The sequence below is a fragment of the Mauremys mutica genome, chromosome 8 (assembly GCF_020497125.1).
Source record: "Mauremys mutica isolate MM-2020 ecotype Southern chromosome 8, ASM2049712v1, whole genome shotgun sequence".
NCBI lineage: Eukaryota > Metazoa > Chordata > Testudines > Geoemydidae > Mauremys > Mauremys mutica.
Genome location: NC_059079.1, coordinates 35,441,876 through 35,464,453, shown reverse-complemented (window position 1 = coordinate 35,464,453; position 22,578 = coordinate 35,441,876). Strand labels below are relative to the sequence as shown.

At 46.4% G+C, this 22,578-nt stretch overlaps 1 protein-coding gene across 1 annotated transcript; it reads right to left on the bottom strand.

Moving 5' to 3' along the window:
- Window positions 1–1,804: 1,804 nt before the first annotated feature.
- Window positions 1,805–21,530, bottom strand: RWDD3 (RWD domain containing 3). Its single transcript, XM_045028151.1, has 4 exons — window positions 21,238–21,530; window positions 7,971–8,458; window positions 2,358–2,473; window positions 1,805–2,260 (listed from the first exon to the last, which is right to left on the bottom strand). The coding sequence occupies exons 1-4, from the start codon at window positions 21,320–21,322 to the stop codon at window positions 2,146–2,148; spliced, it is 804 nt and encodes a 267-aa protein (XP_044884086.1). The 5' UTR covers window positions 21,323–21,530; the 3' UTR covers window positions 1,805–2,145.
- Between the last annotated feature and the right edge of the window lie 1,048 nt (window positions 21,531–22,578).

Sequence of the window (22,578 nt, the reverse complement as noted above, 5' to 3'; positions counted from 1 at the left end):
AGACTGCATGTTTGAATAACTATCAGACCTACAATCAAATGAAATGCCATTGTTGGGTGCTGTGAGACCCAGCTCTTCCAAATTTATACAATGGATGATTTTACTTACCTCTGTCAAGGGGGTGCTGCAAGGTTAAATAGATAATGATTATAAAGCATTCTGAACTTGAGAAGAGCTAAGTATTATTACAAAAACAAATTGAAGTTACACAAGTGGGTTTGTAAAGGTCATTGTTAAGAATCTATTGAGACTACAGTGAAGTAAAACAAACTGGTGAAAATTATTTTCTGTGCTAACAATTAAGTGTTGTGAAGAGATGGTGAAAGGGAGTTTATTCACAAACTAGAATTGTATACATTTCTTGTCCAACAAGTGAGTCTAGAAATTCAAGTATAATACCTAAATGGGCAAAGAGCTAAACTGCTTGTATAGAAATATATTGTTTAAAGCAAGAGATGAACATTCTGGCCTGATTCTCATTATCTCTTACTTAAACAAGCAGGTAAGCTCCTTGCCCATTTAGGTAGTAAACTTGAATTTCTAGACTCATCAGACCAGAAATGTTTAAAATTCTTGTTCATTAACAGCTGAAAAGTCATGCAATTTCAGTAAGTTTCTAAGTTTCCTCCTTTCCTCCTGTAATACTGAACACCCTGGAAGAATATTAACAAACAAATTTAAATAAGTTCCTTCAAAACTATTATTCATTTCCAAAGAGGTAAACAATTATCTGTCTAGGCTTTTATGTTAACGTCCTCTTTAGAATGTTCATTTCAAATTAAAAATGTGTTAGACTTCTGAAATTCATGGTCACAACTGGAAAGACGTTTGATGTCTAAGAAAGCATGTAACAGTGCATATCAATTTCTTGTTGTAGTGACCATCTAGAATCATCATGCCTTAAAGAAAATATTAAACATGGCTTCATCTTTCCAGTCAACTTAAATACCCAACTTGAGACTTTTTATACATTCTGGACCATGAGAGTTATTAAAATAACATGCCCTAAATTCAAATGGTATTTGGAAAATATTTTATGCCTTTATCCTGCAAATAAATAAGCCAGTATGGACCCTTATGTCCGCACAATCTTAACTGGCTTATAGGGTCAGGCCCTAACTGCTCACAGGTCTGCACAGTCCAACAATTAGAGTTCATTTAATGTCTCACCTCATAAAACTATACAACTCTTTGAAAAGAATTTTACAAGTAATTTCAAAATTTCTAGCCTTATTGCCAGCAAAGGCTATGAGCTCACATGATTGTAACTGGGCCAGCCACCTTCCTTATGCCCCCTACATTGCAGCCTGCTGTTCTTTATAGAGCAATCACCCTAATCTCTCCCAGGTGTGGCTCACTCGGTAATTAGGTTTGGCTAGCCACAGCCCCCCAGCCATTAAGGGGAAAAAAACCCTTATACAATCATCCTAGTGTAGCATCAAAGCAAAAAAATCATAAACCAGTTTCAATCTTGCTTTTTCCATCCTGATACTTTTACAATTGGAATCTTAACCCTTACTATTTAAATCAATTGTAAAATGTTTAATGGAGTAACACAAATGGAGGAGATACATAGCAGCGGCTTCAGGATGGCAAGTTATAGGGGGTTCAAAAATGTATTTATCTTTAATTATTCTAAGCTTTTATTTTTAAACCACGTTTATTAATTATAATGCATATTCATATTATTGCTGATTTTTTAGAAGTTATTGAATAGCAAAAGTAATAGATCTTTCTAGCTGTGCAAGTTAAAGAACCAGCTTCATAAAGGATATATTTGAAAACAGAAGAATGAAACCAAATATCTTGACAAATATACTTTAATTACAGGACAACTGGAGATGATACAATTCTAACTGAATCTCAGAGAAAAGGAATGGTGATTTTTCCTCACCATCCTTCATATTTGACCTAACAGTTCAACTGTTAAACTCAGCATTTCCTGTCAAAAGCCAATGCACAGTCAAAAACATGATCTTTTCATAACAAGTGAATTGCCTTTTGTTTCTTGAAAGTAGATGTCTTCTTCTTTGGCATTTTGCTGCAGAGTGGCTTTAAAGATGTTCTCAAACATTTCATTTTATCTTCTCACTTTTTACAGTCAACTGCTGCTATTATCAAAGATTCCAATGTTTTCTTACAAATTTATTTTAACAAAGCAGGCACAAATTCAGAGAAAAGATCAATAAGTCCTGCAGCTTCAAATTCCTTTTGTAGCTCATCCAAAGTTGAATGTTCTTTGACTTCAAATGCCTGAAACCTACATTGCACAAGAAAACACATGAATATGCCTAGATTTGTCACAATGTAATTATCAGTTCAGTTGCTTTTCTATCTGCAATAATACTAAATTATACCTTTTATGCTCTGTCTGTACTTTTGTTTCACACAGTACACTAATCATTTTCTCTTTGCATTTCTTTCCGCTTGAGTCCACATCTACCTTAGAGGTTTTCTGAAGAATCAAGTATTCCTAAATGACAAAAAAAAAAAATCAGAGTATGAAATGTCAGCTATAACATCTTGGAGGTATACTTAGAATCATAGAATATAGAACAGGGGTAAGCAACCTATGGCACGCGTGCCAAAGACGGCACACAAGCTGATTTTCAGTGGCACTCACACTGCCTGGGTCCTGGCCACTGGTCGGAGTGGGGGTTCTGAATTTTAATTTAATTTTAAATGAAGCTTCTTAAACTTTTTAGTAACCTTATTTACTTTACATACAACAATAATTTAGTTATATATTATAGACTTATAGAAAGAGACCTTCTAAAAATGTTAAAATTTATTACTGGCACGCAAAACCTTAAATTAGAGTGAATAAATGAAGACTCAGCACACCACTTCTGAAAGGTTCTTGATCCCTGATATAGAATCACAGAATGCCAAGGTTAGAAGGGACCTCGGGAGGTCATCTAATCCAACCCCCTGCCCAAAGCAGGACCAATGCCCAGACAGATTTTTACCCCCCTTAGCTATCCCTCCCCCCTTAAAGATCTATTCTACATGGTCTGGGGTCTTGGCCTGAAAAGGGGAAATTCCTTGTTGTTTACACAACATAAACCTATTCCACTTCACTTTAATAACATCTCCTGCTAGAATACTTTCTACTGCTACTCAGGATATCCTGGACTTAAGATTAAAAGGCCCTCTCTAACTCCAACAGCTTCCAAATACTATGTCCTCAGATGAAGCATGACTGGGTTGAGAAGGCTAGTCCATTCTTTGTCCTGGGTTAGTAGCTGATATATAAGGGGAAGGTAGAGAGAAGGTCAGGCCGATAGTTGCAGAAGCATTGGGTACAAGACTTGTCAGGCTCAAGCTGGCACTATAAAGGATGACTTGCGTTTTCTCTGGTCAACAATCGAGGTAAGACAAGAATCGGGGAATGTGTACCACAAGACTCCCAAACGTTGTATAAGAAACATGTCCCCCAGAGAGCCCAGGCCACAACCACCTCTGGAACAGAACTCCTTGCACTTATGATTCAGATGGGACACAAACAGGTCCAGGGATAGAAGACCCCACCCCTGGACCACCACCTACAGAGTCACATCATGCAGCTCCCGCTCAAGTTCTGTGGAGAAACGTCTACTCAGACAATATGCCAGGTGTTACGGATCACTGGAAGGTGGACAGCAGTTAGGGTAATCTGCATGGGAATACACCAGTCCCAAAGGGCAATGGCCTCTGTGCAGAGCTGAGAGGAGTGGGCTCATTGATATAACAGCCTGCCATAATGTTATCCAACAGTAGCTGGACTGACTATCTGCAGATGCAAGAAAGGAATTGTTTGCAGGCCAATCTGACTTCTGTTAGCTCCAACACACTGAAATGAAGCATAGAGCCCTGAGGGGACCATGTTCTTTGAGCCACCTGACCCTCCAGAGGTGCACTTCCAACCTAAACAGGATGCAGCTGTTCTTACAGGCCTTGTTGGGAGCTGTAGGTTGAATGTTACCTGCATTACGCACACCCTTGCTCTGTCCTCCCATGAAATAAGGGAGGCTAAGACCCTTTGGGAATAATAACGAGCAAGTCAAGACTGTACTTGCTTGAAGTATAAACAGACTGTAACCAGCCTTGTAAACATCTGAGATGAAGCCTCATAAATGGAGTCACATAAGTGCTCACGGCCCTATGACCCACCAGTGTAAGGCAGGATCGGACAGACATTCTGGAGCTCAAAAGAGTTGTACGAGCCTGACAATGGAGAGGAAGAAGTCATCTGGCAAGTATGCTGTAATAGCACCCAACCTTGCTCCAATGAATTCTATCGATTGTAAGAGTTCCAGGGTGGACTTTTCCAGGTTCACTCTGAGGTCCAGCATTCTGGTTGCATCCCATGTTTCCTGGTAAGATTGCACTTTAGGTGTCAGTCTTCTAGGTATGAATAAACCATTGCCTGTTGCCAGTGAAAGTGAGCTGCTACCACCAATAATACCTTAATAAACATGCACACTGCCGTCAAAAGCCCAAAGGTGAGGACCCTGTATGGATAGTGCTGTTTGGCCATAAATCTCAGGAATTTCCTGTGTGCCAGCTGAATGCCTACATAAAAGTAGGCATCTTTGAGACGGAGGGCTGTGAATCAATTGTCTAGATCTAGTGATGGGATAACAGATGACAGGGTCACCATCCTGAACTTTACACAGTGGATACACTTGTTCAGTTCCCTGAGGTCCAGAATGGGTCTCCATCCTCTGTTTTCTTGTGGACAAGAAAGTACCTTGAGTAGAATCCTTTTCCCCTTGCTGCTGGAGGTACTAGTTCTATTGCCTCCAGTTCAAAGAGCCATTTTCCCTCATGCAGAAGAATCCTCTGGTGAGAGGGGTCCCTGAAGAGGGTGGGATGAGGTTGGGCAGGGAACAGAACTGGATGATGTACCCTGAGGAGATGACCTCTAGCACCCATTTGTCCACTGTGATTTCTGTCCAGATGGATAAGTAGTAGGAAAGTCAGCCTTCAGAGGGAGGGGAAAAACCAGAGCGGTTGTGTAGATCTAGAGGGACAGTTGGTGCGCAGCTCTCAAAAGTCCCATCAAACACTGGTTTCAAGGGTAGCAGTCCAATATATCAACCCCATAATACTGAAAACCTGAGGGACTCTAGGGCTTCCAGAGTAGAGTAGGATCTTTATCAACCTCTTCAAGAGCCACAACTCCAGCAGCATGAAGAAGAGGAGTGAGGGAGAGAATCTTTCTGTGACTTTGTCCTCTTCTAGCTCTGATGATGTGGTGACTCTAAATTCCCTGCTGCACCATGACTATCCCAAAGCCTTTCAAGACTTAATTAACAGAACGGCAGTCACTTCAGATTCCTCTGGAAGTGGTCCAGGAAGCATAACACAAATTGCTGGACATTTTACATAGTTTAGGTCCAAGCAGAATGGCTCTTCCTATCAACAAGGCCATCCTTGAACCTGCCATGGCCCTCAGACATACAGTGGCCATAAGTCCATCATTGTCCAAGCAGGCTGAAAAAAGGTATTTTGTACCAATGAATGGGTTAGAATACTTATTCTTTCATCCATCTCCCAACTCCTTGATGGTGTCAGTGGCCACCAAGAATACTAGACAGAAACAATCCAGGTCTAATCTGCATGAGAAAAAAGCTAAGAGGCCTGACCCCTTTGGGAGAAGGGAGTATTCCTCAGCCTGCCTACAATTCTGAGTTTTCTGTCTGGGCTGAATCCTCTCAAGAAGCCTCTCTGGGCATGATGTCTATCGTAGTCCTCTTCCAATTCCAAAGTTTCTGATCCTGGATCCAGCAGGGGAGCCTTCAGTACCAGAGGAGGCAGAGATGGCTTGCTTCTATTCGCTAACAGTACCAAAGACAGTCTAGCTCAAAACCCTGCATGAGGGCAGGGATGGAAAAGTGTACTGAACTGATAACTAGTACTGGCTGGAGTCCTGGTTCCAGCCATTAAGGCCTAGAGAGGGGGCGGTGACTCTGGTTCCAGAAGCAGTAGGTCTTCTAGACCCAGGAGGCAAACCGGAGTTGATAAAGATGTCTCGAACGCTCAGATTTCCAAAGAGGATGCCCTATCCAACAAGGGTTTTGGTGCTGAAGCAGCAGCCCCGGTACCAGTGGATGCTGCGGTTTTGCCCTTAGAAGAAGCCCTGCTATGGAGCACAAAGCATCCAATGACTTGGTATGGGACAGGGACTTCGGCCTCTTTTTAGAGGACTTAGATGGGGAACCTTCCCTCTTGTCCTTATGAGACCACTTATGTCTCCCTTCCCCATCCCACCCCTCACCCCCCATCTGCCCTGGCCCTGCTCTCCAGAGTCTCTCAGAGCCAGGGAAGTGGGGGTGGGGAAGCAGAGATCTTGGAATGACTCAGAACTGAAGAAAAAGAAGAAGAGGGGCCACTCCTGCCTTCTTCAGGCAGTCATATAGGGGGTCTCCCCACTAAGAGGTTGCTCCCGCCTTCATGGCTTACTCCATCAGGAACTTGCAGCACCAAAACTTCCTGGACTGTTTAGTCCTACTAATGAACCACCTACAGATACTGCACCTGGAAGGGATGTGCTCTTCCCCCAGGCAGTACAGACAAGTGTTGGGATAGTCTGTGACTGGGAATGACTTGTAGCACATATCGTAGCTCCTAAAGCTGAAGATCCTTGGCATACTTCCCAAAACTGTTGGAAGGTTGGGGCAGGGCAGATATGGAAAATGGCTCCACACCTCAAAGGGGGATTCCCAAGGGAACCAACCCTTAGAACTATCTCCTAATGAACTACATTAAGAAAACTAGCTACGAAGAATTTTAAAAGTATTTTGAACAGGAAAAAGATGAAGTAGTCAGCACAAACACTGGAGCTCCATCCTAGAGCACAAGTGGTAAAAAGGAATTAAGGTGGTGGTCTGGCAACCCCCTTTATTCCCTTGGTGAAGAGCACAATGAGAGCTGTGGTGCATGCACAGACCACATGGACACTGCTAGAGAAACATCCCCAGCCCTCAGTGCATGCACAACCTGAAGGAACAAAAGTGTACTACACTTAGGGGCAAACAATCAATCAAAGAAGAAATAATAGTTCCATTCCGCTGAGTGTAAGTCTATATTTTTAAGGTGGTGTTTACTTTTCACAGATATCGTGAACTCATGCAGTCATTTTACATCAGGGATTGGCAACCTTTGGCCCGCGGCCCACCAGGATAAGCACCCTGGCAGGCCGGGCAGGTTTGTGGTTCTCAAACTAGGGCAGCCGCTTGTTCAGGGAAAGTCCCTGACGGGCCAGGCCGGTTTGCTTAACTGCCACGTCTGCAGGTTCGGCCGATCGCAGCTCCCACTGGCCGCGGTTCATCACTCCAGGCCAATAGGGGTGGCAGAAAGCTGCGGCCAGCACATCCCTTGGCCTGCGCCACTTCCCGCAGCCCCCACTGGCTTGGAGCAGCGAACCATGGCCAGTGGGAGCCACGATCGGCCGAACCTGCGGACATGGCAGGTAAACAAACCGGCCCATCCTGCCAGGGTGCTTACCCTGGAGAGCCACTTGCCAAAGGTTGCCGATCCCTCTTTTATATCATATTCCTCCACACCTCTTTACCAATGGAAAAAACAACTTTAAAATTTGATCAAAACACAGTATCTTTTTTGTAATTTTCCAGTCATTTTAAGATATCCCCCCCTTCCGCCCCTGAAAGTACAAAACTCCTATTGGCCTTAGAGATGCTTTTTGGTTTTTTTTTTTAAAAACAAAACAAAAAAAACACCCCAGAATTTATAATCCAAGACTTTTCGGATTAGTGATGATGAAAGATGAGGTAAAGACAGCCACTGAAAGAAAACTGGAGCTTGCAGGAATAAAGAAATGATTGGGCCTATGTATACCCCTAATGATCAGTCAACCTGCTTCCAAAATTGGCAATGTTAGAAAAACAAACACAAGGTATTCTATTCAGACACACAGCTCTAAGCAATAAATCAATTTGACTAGTCAACATTCAATGTTTTTGCACCTTAATGCTGGTTCTGTCTCCTTGCAGAAGAATCAGTATTATCTTGCCCATAAACATCAGTCTTCCAGTCAGCCTTAGATCTGAAGTCCATTTTTCCACAGTTTTGACATATTTTGTCTTAGCTCTCATGTGATCTAAATGCAAAAGGATAGTCCATATACCATCCTCTGTACTTATGCACCTTGACAAAGTACTTTTTTCATTGCAAACTGAAGTTTCTGATTGCCCAATGATGTGCTTAATATTCTGTTGTATCCAGAGGACCAGCTCATGTACCATGGGTTCAGAAAGATGTCTCTTGGCTTGCTCAAGTAATCTTTCTTTCACATCCTTACACTGTGCCCTTGTAAGCTGTTCTGAATTAATAGAGATATTCGGCAGGCTTGAGGGATAACTGACCGGCAAGTGAAATGACAGCTTTAACAGTATATCTGAATCCAAAAGTCCTTTCACGCTGGTTTGAATTCTTAATGTGATTCCATCTGTCTCTGGAAGGCATCCAAAAATAATCATAAACTGCATATAAATTACAAACTTCAGTAGCACATAAGTAAGTTAATATATTATTTTCTTTCTTAAAAAAATTTAATTCAAGTGACTGATACTCTTCACAGAAAATTTCTGAAGTCTCTTACAACTCGTGACTTAAGCTGTAAGTCTCTTGCTTACATAGAATCCTGAATAAAATATTTGCATTCCATTCTAGAAGGAAAGTTATTAACATATTCTAAAAAAGAGAGTGACAACTTTTTCCTCCCTTTAAGTCTTGACAAGTCAATAACACAAAGGATTTTCTCACAAGTAAAAATTTTTACCTGGGGAGCAACAATGAGGGCAACTGAAATAAAGGGTTTTTTTCAAAAGCTCTCAGCATTGTCTTAAGTCTGCTCCTACCAAAACTGATAAGAGTTTTACCATCAAATTCAGTGGGAGTGAGGTTAGGCCAATGGTGAGTACCAAGGGTGAAGATTCCACCCTTAAAGAACAGTTCTACACTAAAAATAACACTGTGGGATTCCATGTTCTCAGCGACTTCCAGACCAAATTTTCTCAATTTACAAGTTAAAAGGTGTTTTTTCCAAACTCTTTCTTGGATTCAAAAGTCAAGCTTGGCTTGTGGCTCATCGTGAGTAATAAAGGTTCTGAAGGCCAAATTCTATCCACAGTTGTACTTATGCAAAACTATAGTCTTCAGTATAGTTGGACAGTTAGGCACCCGAACAACTTTAACTCTGTTCTGTAGTGACAACATAAGAAAACAATATTGAACAGATCTTCAAAAATCAATTTAATCTCATCTGTACTGACAAACACTAAAATACTTCCATCATAATCATATGATTGTTGGTTGATGTCACTACAGGGAAGAGTTAAGGTTGTTTGAGTGCCCTAACTGTGTGTTTCCATATCTTAACACATTTAGATTTCTTTAAAGTTCAACCTTAGCTCTGAATTGGTTTGGGAGAATAAGAACAACATTTCTGCAATGCATTTTTCCCAAAATTACTTAAGTTGTACGTATTCTCAATCTTAACGCCCTCAAAATAGTTTTTTGTTGGTTGGCTGGGTGGGTTTGGTGGGGGTTTTTTTGGTCTGGAAATATTTTAGAGTAAAAATCATACTTGAAGTGTTATAAAGGGACATTTTCTAGTAAGTAACATACAGACCATGCTCCATGCTAAAGTTGTGATAAAATGATGCCATGCTAGAGATGGGATAAAATGACTCTCAGCAGCATTACAGTTTGATTCCCACAGAAGTATAAAACTGACTGTCACATAATAAATCACATAAACAAAGGCAGTAAAATTGGAAATTGTATATACATGTATTTCTATTTTAAAACCCTTTTTTGATTAAGATATGGCTCAAAGAGAAATAAAACAAAACTTAATTACATAAAAAGAGGGGACAAAGACCTAATCTGGCTACACAGTAATAAGAGAAAAAGAGGATATTTAATAAAAGAAGTTCTTCCTCAGATCATCTCCACTTCAACCTTTTGATGTATTCCAAATACTTTACCCCATTTCTTTAAAAAGTTACTAAAATGTCAAGTTGTTTTTTAAAATGAGGGCAAGAGGAGACAGATTTGAAAGGCAGAGTAAAGCTGACAAGTTTCAGATGAATTCTTTTGAAGTGACTTGCCTTCTCAGCACCCTTGTTTTACTTTCCTTACATGATAGGCAGTTTAAGAATGTCTAATTGTCATTGCTGACACTGCCAACTAACTTCAGTGCCCTCTATAACATAACAGTTGCGTCCTGTTTAATAAGTGAAACAACCTGAAAATGATTTGGACACTCTTTTAAGAGATCAGAGTTTTGTTTCCAAAACCTCATCCTTGTTCATATGAAGAACCCTCTGTAACACTGTAGTCTAAAATAAAATAAAATAACCAAGCCCTTCATACCAAACATTAACATTACATTCAGAAAGGTCTCCAAACACACTCAGTCATCCTCATTCCGAATAAAAACACAGCGCCAAATCCACCAGTGGCAGCAGCAGATGCAAATCCGCTGAATTGCACCAGCTTATGCTCACAGTTTGTTTGGCACTTCAGTACTAATACCAGGATTTTAAAAAGTCCCTGTGGGCATTAAGGAAAAGTTTTTAAAGGCATTTAGGCATCTAACTCCCATTTAACAGCCCATTCCTCGTTCACATTCAAACAAGCAAATTTAGTGTTCATGAAAGGTGCAGGTTGAGAGCAGATTAAAGTCTCCAGATCTATGCCTATCGTAGACACATCCAGGCTCTCCCTCTACAGGCAGCAGCCCGCTGGCCAAGCAGTTGTTGGCCCAGAACCCTGCCAATGGACCTCAACCCTGACCTAGAGAGATTGCTTCTCAGGGTAAGAGATTAGTTCAGCATTCATGCCCATTCAGTCCTTGGCCTCTGCTGAAATTGCCCATTATTATTAGTTTTATTATTGTGCAAAGTTTGTGTATAGTTTACATTTGTTTGTTCTCTCTCTGTATACATATAATTTCATAAAAAGTTAATAGGGAAAAATATTTGTTTTGTAGTAGCACTAGTCTAGGCTCTGTACATACATATACACACAGGACAAACCCTGCTCTGAAGAGTTTAGTCTAAATACTATAATGTGTAATTACAATCTAAGTAACTGTGATGGTAGTTTTGTATAACATGGACACCTGGTCACTCAGAACTATAATGAGACCATCATTTTGTCTCACACACATCACTAAATAGCAATCAATGGTAATTACTTGGTCATTACCACCTTAGGTCAGCCTCAAACTAGTACACTATAAGAAAAGGGCTCTATATTCCATTTCCAATCTTTGAGTCACACAGTCCTCCCCACTCTGCTTTCTGACTGAAACAATTTATATTATATTCATAACAAAGCATGAGAGTTCATCATTAATATCCAAACTCCCTGGGCTGACATGGAGGGGGAGGAATCCTCACATAGCCCACATTTCTGCTATGGAGTCTCTATACAGCCTTCTCATTGGGAAGATGACAGGAAGATCCATCTAGCAGCAGATTCTCCAGCTTTACCACTGGCCTCCCAGTGCCCCCAACATCTTGTGTACTGCCACACAGATACCTGGCACATACTTCAGCTCTGTATTGCACATGGGATAACCTGCACAACGTTCTCACTCTAGCCTCTGTCAGCACAACAGGTGCATTGCCAGCAAAAGTGAAGGCTGTATTTGCCCTAACCATACTAAGCATTTTTATATTCCTCTCTTTGCACCATCTTACTTAACAGTGTTGCCAGTGAATTTTAAAACTCAGACACTAAAATCAATTGGGGAAAAATTCATTTCCTGTTTAATTACTGCAACAGAAAAAGATGTTGCCTTTCTGGTAATCCTATCACGTTTTTTTCACTAATTTGTAGGGAGACAGACAAGCCAATTTTACCCCTCTACCAAGAATCTCATGCTGCAGCGATCACATCCTTAAATCTGCAACAATCTCACACCTTTCACTGTGGGAAACACATTGCTGTGATGGTGAACTAATCTGAAAGCAGCAGCACAGCAGCAAATCTAGAGGTGTATTGTTCCGAGCCATCATGAAAAAGGGCATTAAAAACCAGCCACATTCATTTACGTCTGCTGGAGGCACTTACTTTTAAACAGAGGACTGGTGCAAAATCTTTATGGTCTTAGAATTTTAAAAAAATCTAAGTATATTTAAGTTGATTTAAGCATGATATTGGCCCTTTTATACATTCAAGTTGCAGACTGCTTGCAGCACAAAGACAGCAAATGATCAGCACCCTTCACAAATGGATTCTACAGAAAAAGACGGTTACTCACCGTTGTAACTGTTGTTCTTCGAGATGTGTTGCTCCTATGCATTCCAGTTAGGTGTGTGCGCGCCGCGTGCACGTTCGTCGGAAGATTTTTACCCTAGCAACACTCGGTGGGTCGGCTGGGCGCCCCCTGGAGTGGCGCCACTATGGCGCAGGATATATACCCCTGCCGACCCATCCGCCCCTCAGTTCCTTCTTGCCGGCTACTCCGACAGTGGGGAAGGAGGGCGGGTCTGGAATGGATAGGAGCAACACATCTCGAAGAACAACAGTTACAACGGTGAGTAACCGTCTTTTCTTCTTCGAGTGATTGCTCCTATGCATTCCAGTTAGGTGATTACCAAGCCTTACGTAGGCGGTGGGGTCGGAGTTAGATGTTGCAGCCTTTGGCTCAGCAGTTTTGCATTCTGCATCAGCTCTGGACTCTTGGACCAATGAAGCAAAGGTGAGGACCGAGGACCAGGTAGTTGCACGACACATCCCCTGAAAGGGTATGTGAGCCAGGAAGGCAGCAGAGAAGCCTGAGCCCTGGTGGAATGTGCAGTAAGGTGGTCTATGGAACATGGGCCAAAACACAGGAGGTGCGGATGCACAACGTCATTGAAGATGAAATCCTCTAAGAGGAGACAGGTATGCCCTTCGTCCGGTATGCCGGTACGACGAAGGTTTGGGGGCGTTACGAAAGGGCTTTGTCCGCTCGATATAGATTGCGGACGCCCTACGGACGTCTAGGGAGGGCAATTGTTGCTCTCCTTGCGATGAGTGTGGCTTCGGAAAGAAGACCGGAAGGAAGATTTCCGGTTGATATGAGAGGCCGACACCACCTTAGGGAGGAAGGTCGGACGTGGTAACAACTGCCCTTGTCCTTGAGGAACACAGTATTCCGTGGGTCCATTGTGAGAGCCTGAAGCTCGGAGACTCGTCTGGCCGATGGAAAGGCTACAAGGAAAACTTTCTTCCAGGACAGGTATATCAACGAGCATGTTATCAGTTGCTCGAATAAGGCAGTCATAAAACTGGTTAGAACCAGGTTGAAGACCCAGGTTTTGGCAGGGCCAACTGGGGGGGGTATAAACGCTCCAAGCCCTTGAGGAACCTGGAAAACACAAGGTGTAAGAATACGGAGAGGCCACTCTCTGCTGGGTGGAAGGTAGAGATGGCTGCCAAGTGTACCCTTAATGATGATCGCGCCAGGCGCTGCTGTTTGAGAGACCAGAGGTAGTCCAAGATGGAATGGATTGGGACCTCGGCGGGAGAAACATTGCGCGTTTCGTAGCAGCAGGAGAAACGCTTCCACTTGGCCAGATACGTTAACCGAGTGGAAGATTTCGTACCACCCAGGAGAATCCTGTAGAACCGAGGTAGAACAACGTAAGTCGGATCGGTTTAGCCACGCAGCAGCCATGCTGTGAGGTGCAGGGGTTACAAGTCCGGGTGGTGAAGCTTGCCGTGAGCCCGCATCATGGGGTCTGGGCAAAGAGGCAGGGGAATAGGGTTGGCTACCGACAGGTGTAGCAACGTGGTATACCAGTGCTGCCTGGGTTACGTTGGAGCGATCATGATCAGGTGCACTCTGTCCCTGCGGAGTTTTAGCAGGACCCTGTGAACCAGCGGGAACAGTGGAAAAGCGTACAGCAGATGGCTCATCCACGGCATCAGAAAAAACCTCCAAGATCGAGCCTGGGGAGAGGCCTTGGAATGAGGAGAACTTCGCTCTGAGCTGTGCGGGGAAAGTCCCACTTCCGGAAAATGGAATGGATAACGTCCGGAGGAAATGACCACTTGTGAGACAGGAAGGATCTGCTGAAGCGATCCGCCAGCTGAAACGCCTGGTATACAAGGCAGACTGCTCTCAGCTCTCGGACATTGATGTGTAAGGCCAGCTCTTGAGCCGACCAGAGGCCGTGAGAGCGAAACTGATCCAGGAGAGCACCCAGCCGAGAGATGGGGTGTCTGTCATGAGGGACCCCGAGGGGTGAATGGAACAGCATCTCTGGATACACCAGAAAGGGCGTCGACTCCCAGTCGAGGGAGCCTAGGATGCTCGGGGGAACGAGACGACCATGAGTATGCTATCTCTGCCCGGGTGGTACACCAAGGTGAGCCACGATTGAAGTGGACGGAGGCGAAGCCTGGCATGTTTGGTTACAAACGTGCAGACAGCCATGTGACTCAGGAAACCTAGGCAAGTGCGAGCCAAAGTTGTCGGGAAGGTCCGTAGACCTTGTATAATTGTTACCATCGCCTGAAACCGAGGCTGAGGTAAGCAGGCTCTGGCGAGACTGGAGTCCAGGATGGCCCCAATGAAATCTATTCCCTGTGTGGGAATCAGAGTGGATTTTTCTACTGATCATCAGGCCTAGACACAGGAATAGGTTCGTGTCGATGACCACATGACTGATAACTTGGACCCGGTGGTCCCTCGAATGAGCCAATCGTCTAGATACGGAGAACGTGTATCTGACGGTGGCGAAGAGAGGCGGCGACTACCGCCATGCACTTTGAATACACTTGGGCTGTATAGAGGCCAACCGGGAGGGCCGTATACTGGAAATGACGACGGTAGGCCCCAAACCGGGGGTACCGTCTGTGTGGAGGAGAAATGGCGATGTGAAAATACGCGCCCTTCATATCGAGGGCGGCATACCAGTCTCCGGGATCCAAGGATGGGATGACTGTCCCCATGGGTACCATGCGGAACTTAGCTGTATCGTGAACTTGTTGAGTTCCTGCAGGTCTAGGAGAGGTCTGAGACCTCCCTTCGCCTAGGGGATTAGGAATTAGTGGGAGTAGAACCCTTTGCCCCTTTCGTCCTTAGGTACCTCCTCTATAGCTCCGATGAAGAGGAGCGTCCGCACCTCTTGCAAAAGGAATCGCTCGTGAGAGGGGTCCCTAAGAGGAACGAGGATGGGTAGGCTTTTGCCCCATTGGTGGTTAGAAGGACCCTAATTTTGGCCCCTTTGGGGTCCTGATTGACGCCTACGACTGCGTAAGCCACGCCCGCTGGCAAAGTCCTGTCCTTGTCTAGGCGCAGGGTAAGAGCGGTGAGGCTGGGGACGGAAAGGTCGGCGCTGAAGCACCGGCGTGTGCATGCCGAGAGAGAGAGCGCAAAGTGACCCTGCTGCCCTTTAGGCTTTGCAGCCTAGGGCCAGTTTTTTTTCCCAGAGAACAGGTCTTTGCCATTGAAGGGCAAGTCCTGTATAGTGTGCAGCAGCTGCGAGGGAAGGCTCGATAACTGGAGCCATGAAATGCGCCTCGTGGCAACACCCGAGGCCACAGCCGTGGCAGCGGAGTCAGCTGCATCCAATGAGGCCTGGAGGGAAGCTCTCGCCAGCTTCTTTCTTTGCTCCAGGAGGGCATCGAACTCTTGACGGGAGTTCTGAAGAACCAACTCTGTAAATTTGCCCACTGCCACCCATAGTAGCGGCTAAGCAGGACTTGCTAGTCTGCTACATGAAGTTGCAGGGCCCCCGCCGAGTACATCTTACGGCCCAGGAAGACCATTCGCCTAGCCTCCTTGGATTTAGGGGCTGGTGCCTGCTGGTCATGGCGTTCCGTCCCATTGAGGGACTGGGCAACAAGGGAGCAGGGCGGGGGGAGATGTACATATAGGTACTCCTACCCCCTGGAGGATACCATGTACTTGCGTTTTGATTAGAGGAGGGCCCGAGGAGTATGTTCCTGCCCCCGCCTCATCCGGGGAGGAGGAAGAAGAAAGGCCAGGAACAAGCGGGTCCTGTGGGGCTCGCGCTCCTGGACGACCTCCTGATCCGGTGGTATCTGGGAGCCCGGTTGAACCAGGTCTTGCTCTGTACCGGTCGGAAGGGGACGGCTAATTGTCGCCTCTGGCACCCAGAGCTCCGATGGAACAGAGCGAGATGGGATCACCGGTACGCCTCTGGCGTGGTAGTACGCACAAGGTGACCAGAATGACCACTGATAGGCCTCCTGGAAGATTCTGGAGGGCACATCGGAAAACAGAGTACTGTGCATATGAAATGTCCGCACGGCACGACACTGATGCGTGGCTGGATGGCCCTGGAGGAGCTGAAAAGCCCTTGGTAGAGTCTCCCTCTCTAACTGACGTCGCTCGACGCGGCACCGGGGATCGGTACCGGGAGGCATACCGGTACCGAGAACGGGACCTGCCACCAGAGCAGTGCCGGGCGGTCGACCGAGATCGCAAGGCTCGATGTCGGGAGTGGCTACGGGAGTCCCGGTGCCTGGAGCAATGCCGGGTGCTGGATTGGTGCTGAGTGTACCGGGCCGGCGAACGGGACGCTGACCGGTGCCGCGAGTACTACTGGTACCGAAATGGAGAACGGTGCCGAGACTGTGAGCGGCGTCGGGACCTCGATCGGTTACGGGACCGAGAACGTCTGCGGAACCGCGATCGTGAACGGTGCCGCTCTGCGGTGCCGACGGAGGGTGGTCTGATCAAGGCAGGCTTGCCGATCGACTATATAACCCGCCCCGGCAGTGCCGGGGGTTAAGGCAGCGCAGACGCTGTCATTGCAATCAGCTCCCTCGCCGTGGAAACTGTCTCCGGCGTGGAGGGAATAGTGAGCTCGACCACAGCTCGTGCTGGGGAGCTTTCAGGCACCGGACTCGACGTCTCTTGCGTGGCTGGGGTCGACGGTGCCGGTATTGTCGGTGCCATGGCAGGTATCGGAGCCGGGCGGTCCGACTTAGTATAGCACTCGGGCTGCGGAGCAGGGCTCTGACGCAGCTTAATAGTGAGCTCGACCACGGCTCGCACCGGGGAGCTTTCCGGCACCGGACTCGACAGCTCTTGCGTGGCCGGAGGAGACGGTGCCGACATGGTCGGTGCCACGACAGGTATTAGTGCCGGGAGGTCCAACTTAGTATAGCGCTTGGGCTGCGGAGCAGGCGGCTCTGACGCAGCTTAATAGCGAGCTCAACCACGGCTTGTACCGGGGAGCTTTCCGGCACCGGACTCGACGGCTCTTGCGTGGCCGGAGTTAACGGTGCGGAGATTGTCGGTGCCACGGCAGATATCCATGCCGGGCGATCCGACTTAGCAAAGCGCTCGGGCTGCGGAGCAGGCGGCTCGGACGCAGCAGGAGTCCTGTGCCTCTTCATCCTCCAGGAGAGGGATCCGTGCTGAGTGGACGTCGGTGCCGGCGACGGCCGGTGCCGGGAGGCCTTGGCGGTACCGGCGATCCGGTGCCGAGGGAGCGCTCCTTGAAGACTAACCAGTGCTCGGTGCCGAGAGCGGAGGAGCAAGAGCTGCCTCCCTCAGGAGCTGCTTGAGACGAAAGTCCCGCTCCCCTTTGTTCTTGGATTAAAGGCCTCACAAATGCGGCACTTATCTGTTAGTTGAGATTCCTTGAGGCACTTAGGAGAGGATCTCTTGTCGGCATCGGCTTGTGGCCGGCCGAGCATTGTAAAACCCTGTGGACCGGGCATCGTACCCGGCACCGGGTGCGGGGAAGGGGATAATCCCCGAACCCCTGTAAATTAAATACACTAACTATACTACAAACGAAAGTTAACTACAACTATATAAATCTGAACTATAATTAACAAGAGAAACTACGAGTAGCTAGGGAAGTGGAGCTCAACTAAGCCGCGCTCCACTGTTCCAACGACCGACAGGGGCGGTAAGAAGGAACTGAGGAGCGGATGGGTCGGCAGGGGTATATATCCTGCGCCATAGCGGCGCCACTCCAGGGGGCGCCCAGCCGACCCACCGAGTGTTGCTAGGGTAAAAATCTTCCGACGAACGTGCACGCGGCACGCACACACCTAACTGGAATGCATAGGAGCAATCACTCGAAGAAGAACTATTCCTATGTTTGCACAAACTACAGCACCTGAGTTGACTTCATATCAGAATGTGATATCTGAAATAAGGAGCAGCATATTACCATTCTGATTAAATTTAATGTGCTAATAAAACTGAACCCAATACAGTTTTTTTTTAAAACACATCCTCCTTACCTTTCCCCCCTACACCTAGCATGCTTATCAGTAAATTAAGCTCTGGCATACTTCAGATTTATTTTTTTTATGTTCCATGTCAGCCAGAGAGATCCCCTCCTCCCCTGCCAAAAGACACTGTATGCAACACATACATTCCATTTTTAACCCAGAAACTACATACAAAAGTACAAGCTTTGAGAATATGTACATACATTTTTATTGCAAGATTACTAAAACTAGAAAGACAGTGGATTAACCAGTAAATTATGGAGTTCTATCTGTAATACTAATCCTTTCAAAGAGGCATGTAAAGTAAGAGAGACATACTGGAATTAGCTCATTTAAATTAATCAACACATCATTTTTAATAAGAAACATCTTTTGCATCTTAAGAACATCATTGTTAAACCTTAGAAAGCTAGTGGTTTTAATCTACCAAAAGTGACACGGTAAGTGAGGTGATATCTTTTAATGGACCAACTTCTGTTGATGGAAGGCACAACTTTCAAGCTACATGGAGCTCTTCTTTAAGGCATCCACACAAAAACTTGCACCAAAATAACAAAGACATAAATTAAAACCAGTTACGTTATTTCAGTCCAAGTATGCTTGTAGATAAACTCTAAGGCTTGATCGATCATGGTTTGGGGATAAAGCTATGGTCTTCTTTAAACAGGGTCCTGCAGCTCTGATTGTAACTGTAGGGTAGGCCCCTTTCTATCACTCCAGCAGATCTTCACGTGGGTAAAAATGGCCCCCTGAAAATATCCTACATTTAGGGGCCACCCTGGCTGCTCTAACAGAACTAGTGTAATGGCTCTACATTTACCCTGCTCCCAAGCCTCCAGCACAGGGGGCCTGACCAGAGTGCACCACACTACGGCTATTCTCTGCTTCTCCAGGACCCATAGGGAGCCCTGGGAAACAGACCATAAATTACAGAAGCCCTGAGGATGGTCTAACTTACACCAAGCAGACGCCATGCAGTTCAAGAATATGGGGAACACAAACATGCACAAAGATACTTGTGATTGCTGCACCAAGTGTAGTGTGGGAGTGATTGAGATTCAGGCCCCATGTGCATAGTGATAGCTACCATCTATTAAACATTATACAACCCTATGTGGCCTCCAAGCCTTGTTACTTATCTCAGGTATAACTGCTTATCAGGGTAGTTCCACTTTTCTACTGGCAAGTAGCAAATTCTGATTGGTGTCATTCACCTATTGTTAGTTACTGAACGCAGGTCCAATGCTGGGAACTAGAGGAGATAGCAAATTGTGACAGGAGAGTGACACCCATTAGAATTTGCCCTGTGCCAAAGATGCAAACAGTAAAGATACATGGGAGGAAATTGACAGGCAAAAGACACCTTTCTGAATTTGCTACCACTAATAAAAGGCAAGAGATTAAATGAGTTATTTACAGTAGCATTTTTTGTGATGGGAAAGCATGCAAAAATAGACTAAGCTGTCAGAATTTTCTATAAGAAGCAAATTCTGACAGTGACGCATTTTATAATGCTGCAGTCCAGAGAAGCTAAGTGTTTTGCCAACGTATTGGATGCATATTTTATGGGCATTAGTACTGTTTAGTAGTCTAATAGTGAACTTCAGCAAAGCACCACAGAGGAGTCTAGGGTTCTTCAGAGGTGGCTGGCAGCAGAAAAGAATGCTTAGCTCAGCTCACAAGCAGATGCTAGGAGACAGGTAAGATGCAAGGGTAGTGCTTGCTGTGAGGGTACATTATGGAAAGGTTTTTAATTTTCATAGATACTAGAGACCTCTTAGATCATCCAGTCTATTGCCCTGACAGCACAGACGCGGAGAGAAAGTGCATCCAATATTAAACTGATAGTACACCCGATAAAAAAGGAAAATCATTAAGGGGTATGGAACAGCTTCCATTTGAGAAGTTAAAAAGATTGGGACTGTTCATCTTATAAAAGAGACAGCTAAGAGGCAATATGATAGAGGTCTATAAAATCATGAATGGTATGTACGGATAAAGTAAATAAGGAAGTGTTTTTTATGACTTCACATAATACAAGAACCAGGGGTCACTCAATTAAATTAGCAGGCAGCAGGTTTAAAACATACAGAAGTATTTCTTCACACAACACACAGTCAACCTGTGGAACTAATTTCCAGGGGATGTTGTGAAGGCCAAAAGTATAAGTGGGTTCAAAAAAGAATTAGAAAAGTTGATGGAGGACAAGTCCATCTATGGCAATTAGCCAAGATGGCCAGCAATACAACCCATGCTCTGGGTGCCCTAAACCTCTGCCTGCCAGAAGCTGGGCGCGGATGGATCACTCTGTAACTGTCCTTTTCATTCTCTCTGAAGCATCTGGCACCAGCCGCAGGCAGGATACAGGGGTAGATGGACCACTTGCCGACCTTATAAGCCACAGAACAGCAAGGAGTTAAAGGAACAAGGTACCAGTTTTCCAGGGGAGAAGACCCCCGAGATATCCCTCAGAACTCGTCTGACAATGCTTACCACAGGCCAGCGCTCCATCCTGCACAGGACGGGACTCCTGAATTCAGGACAGACTTGGCAAAGGTCTGCCTAGAACTGGGAGGGAAAGGGGGCGCTATGCTGAATACCGGCCGGATTAGACACCCACCACCTTTGCCCCATCCCCCCTTCACTGACCCGCTCACCCACCCACCCACCCACCCACTACAACCCATAGGAAATCCCCACTGACACAAACCGCTAAGGAGCCAGGTCAGTAGGTAGGGAAGGAAAAGAGGCGAGGAAGGGGGGAGAGGGGGGCTTGTTACGAAGTGCTGCCTAGCCGTCAGGGGCTACTGGCTGCTCGGCCTCGGGCAAAGTGGCATCTCTGCGGGGAGGGGACCAGGGGGCTGCGGAAATAAACGCTGCCAAGCGGCCCGACCCAGCCTCGCCCCACGGGACACGCGCTGCTGCGGGGCAGGCCACGGGGGCGGGCGGCCGGCTCCAGCGCCCTGCAGCCGGCACAGCAGCCCCGCCTGCGGCCGCGACAGTCACCTGACACGGCCAGCACCGCGCACTCATCCCGCTGGCAGTAAATAGCCGTCAGGGCCGAGAGCTCCTCCAGGGCCAGCGCCGACATGGCGGCCACCGGCCCCTGCCAAGCGCTCCGCTGCCGGCCGGGGCGGGCTGCACAGGCCGCTCCCCCTTCCGCCGTCACTAGGACCGGCCTCCGCCCTGCGGGGGCGTGAGCCGGGCCCGCGGCCGCCAGGGGTCGCCCCGGCGCCTCCCTCCTGTCGCAGCCGCCGCAGGTCAGCGAGCCCGCCGGACGGAGCGAGCCGCTCCCCTCGGCACGTCACCGCGCGGGTCTCGGTGCAAGGGCCCGCCCCGCCGGAGGGGGGATTCCAAGGCAACGGGCTCGCGGACCGTACAGCGCCTTCCATGGCCCTTGTTTGGAACAACCCAGCGTGACGTGTTACGTGCTTTAGCCCCGCTCCGGGCAGAGAGGCCTAGGCCGTGCCCGGGTTCCCTCCCAGGAGCCGAGCGGCTCCGTGAAGTCCGCAGCGAGCAGCACCCAACAATTGCCCTTAGAAGTGCCGCCTCGTGCTTCGTGTCAAGGACTGTGCAAGCCGGTTCCTGCCGTCGGTTTTCAGCTCTGCCACCTTCTTGCTGTTGGCCTTGGACAAATTCATTGACCTCTCTGGGCCTTAGGCTACTCTTCTCTAAAATGGGGATAAAAAAATGTATCAGAGTCACAGGAGTGTCGTGAGGCTTAGTCAGTTAACAAAGCTAAACAGTAATAAAAAAAATAAATAGTCAACGCAGGGGGTTATAGTGTTTATCTGGTAGCAAATCCTATAGTTACATTTCCAGTGAGGGGGAATAGTACTGCAGTGCACCTGGCACTTTTGCCTCCGAGATTAATTACAGTCTGGGAATCCTAAACTGCTCTGACATCCGATATCAAGCAGCCAACTGGTGTCAGTGAATGCTTTTCTAATTGCCCCCATCGGAATGGACACTTCCCTGTATTTAGTGCTGAACCACATGGGCACAGACAGTCAGTTTTCATAGACTTACCGGTAGTTCCTTTTTTTTTAATGTTGCCTTTAATCAACATAGTGAAAGCATTAACAAAATTCTTCTAAGACTATTAATTCCAAATATTATTGCTTGTATTGCATTGGCACTTAGTGAACCAAACCATTATGATGTACTATATAGAGAGAGTACCTGAAGAATTTACAATCTAAACAGACAAGGTGGGAAAATTATCTTCTTTTTACAGATGGGAAACTGAGGTGCAAAGAGAGGAAATTGCCTGTTCAAGATCACACAGCAAGTCTAGGCAGAGCCTAGAATTGAACCTACATCTTTTAAATCCCAATTTAGAACCTT

What these genes read in the sequence shown, in the direction of transcription:
- RWDD3 (XM_045028151.1), bottom strand. Translation starts at nt 21,322, where the DNA reads ATGTCGGCGCTGGCCCTGGAGGAGCTCTCGGCCCTGACGGCTATTTAC. An exon ending in CGCGGTGCTGGCCGTGTCAG is followed by an intron (nt 8,459 to 21,237) that starts GTGACTGTCGCG and finishes GATGCCTTCCAG; the next exon opens with AGACAGATGGAATCACATTA. An exon ending in GTACAGACAGAGCATAAAAG is followed by an intron (nt 2,261 to 2,357) that starts GTATAATTTAGT and finishes TGTGCAATGTAG; the next exon opens with GTTTCAGGCATTTGAAGTCA.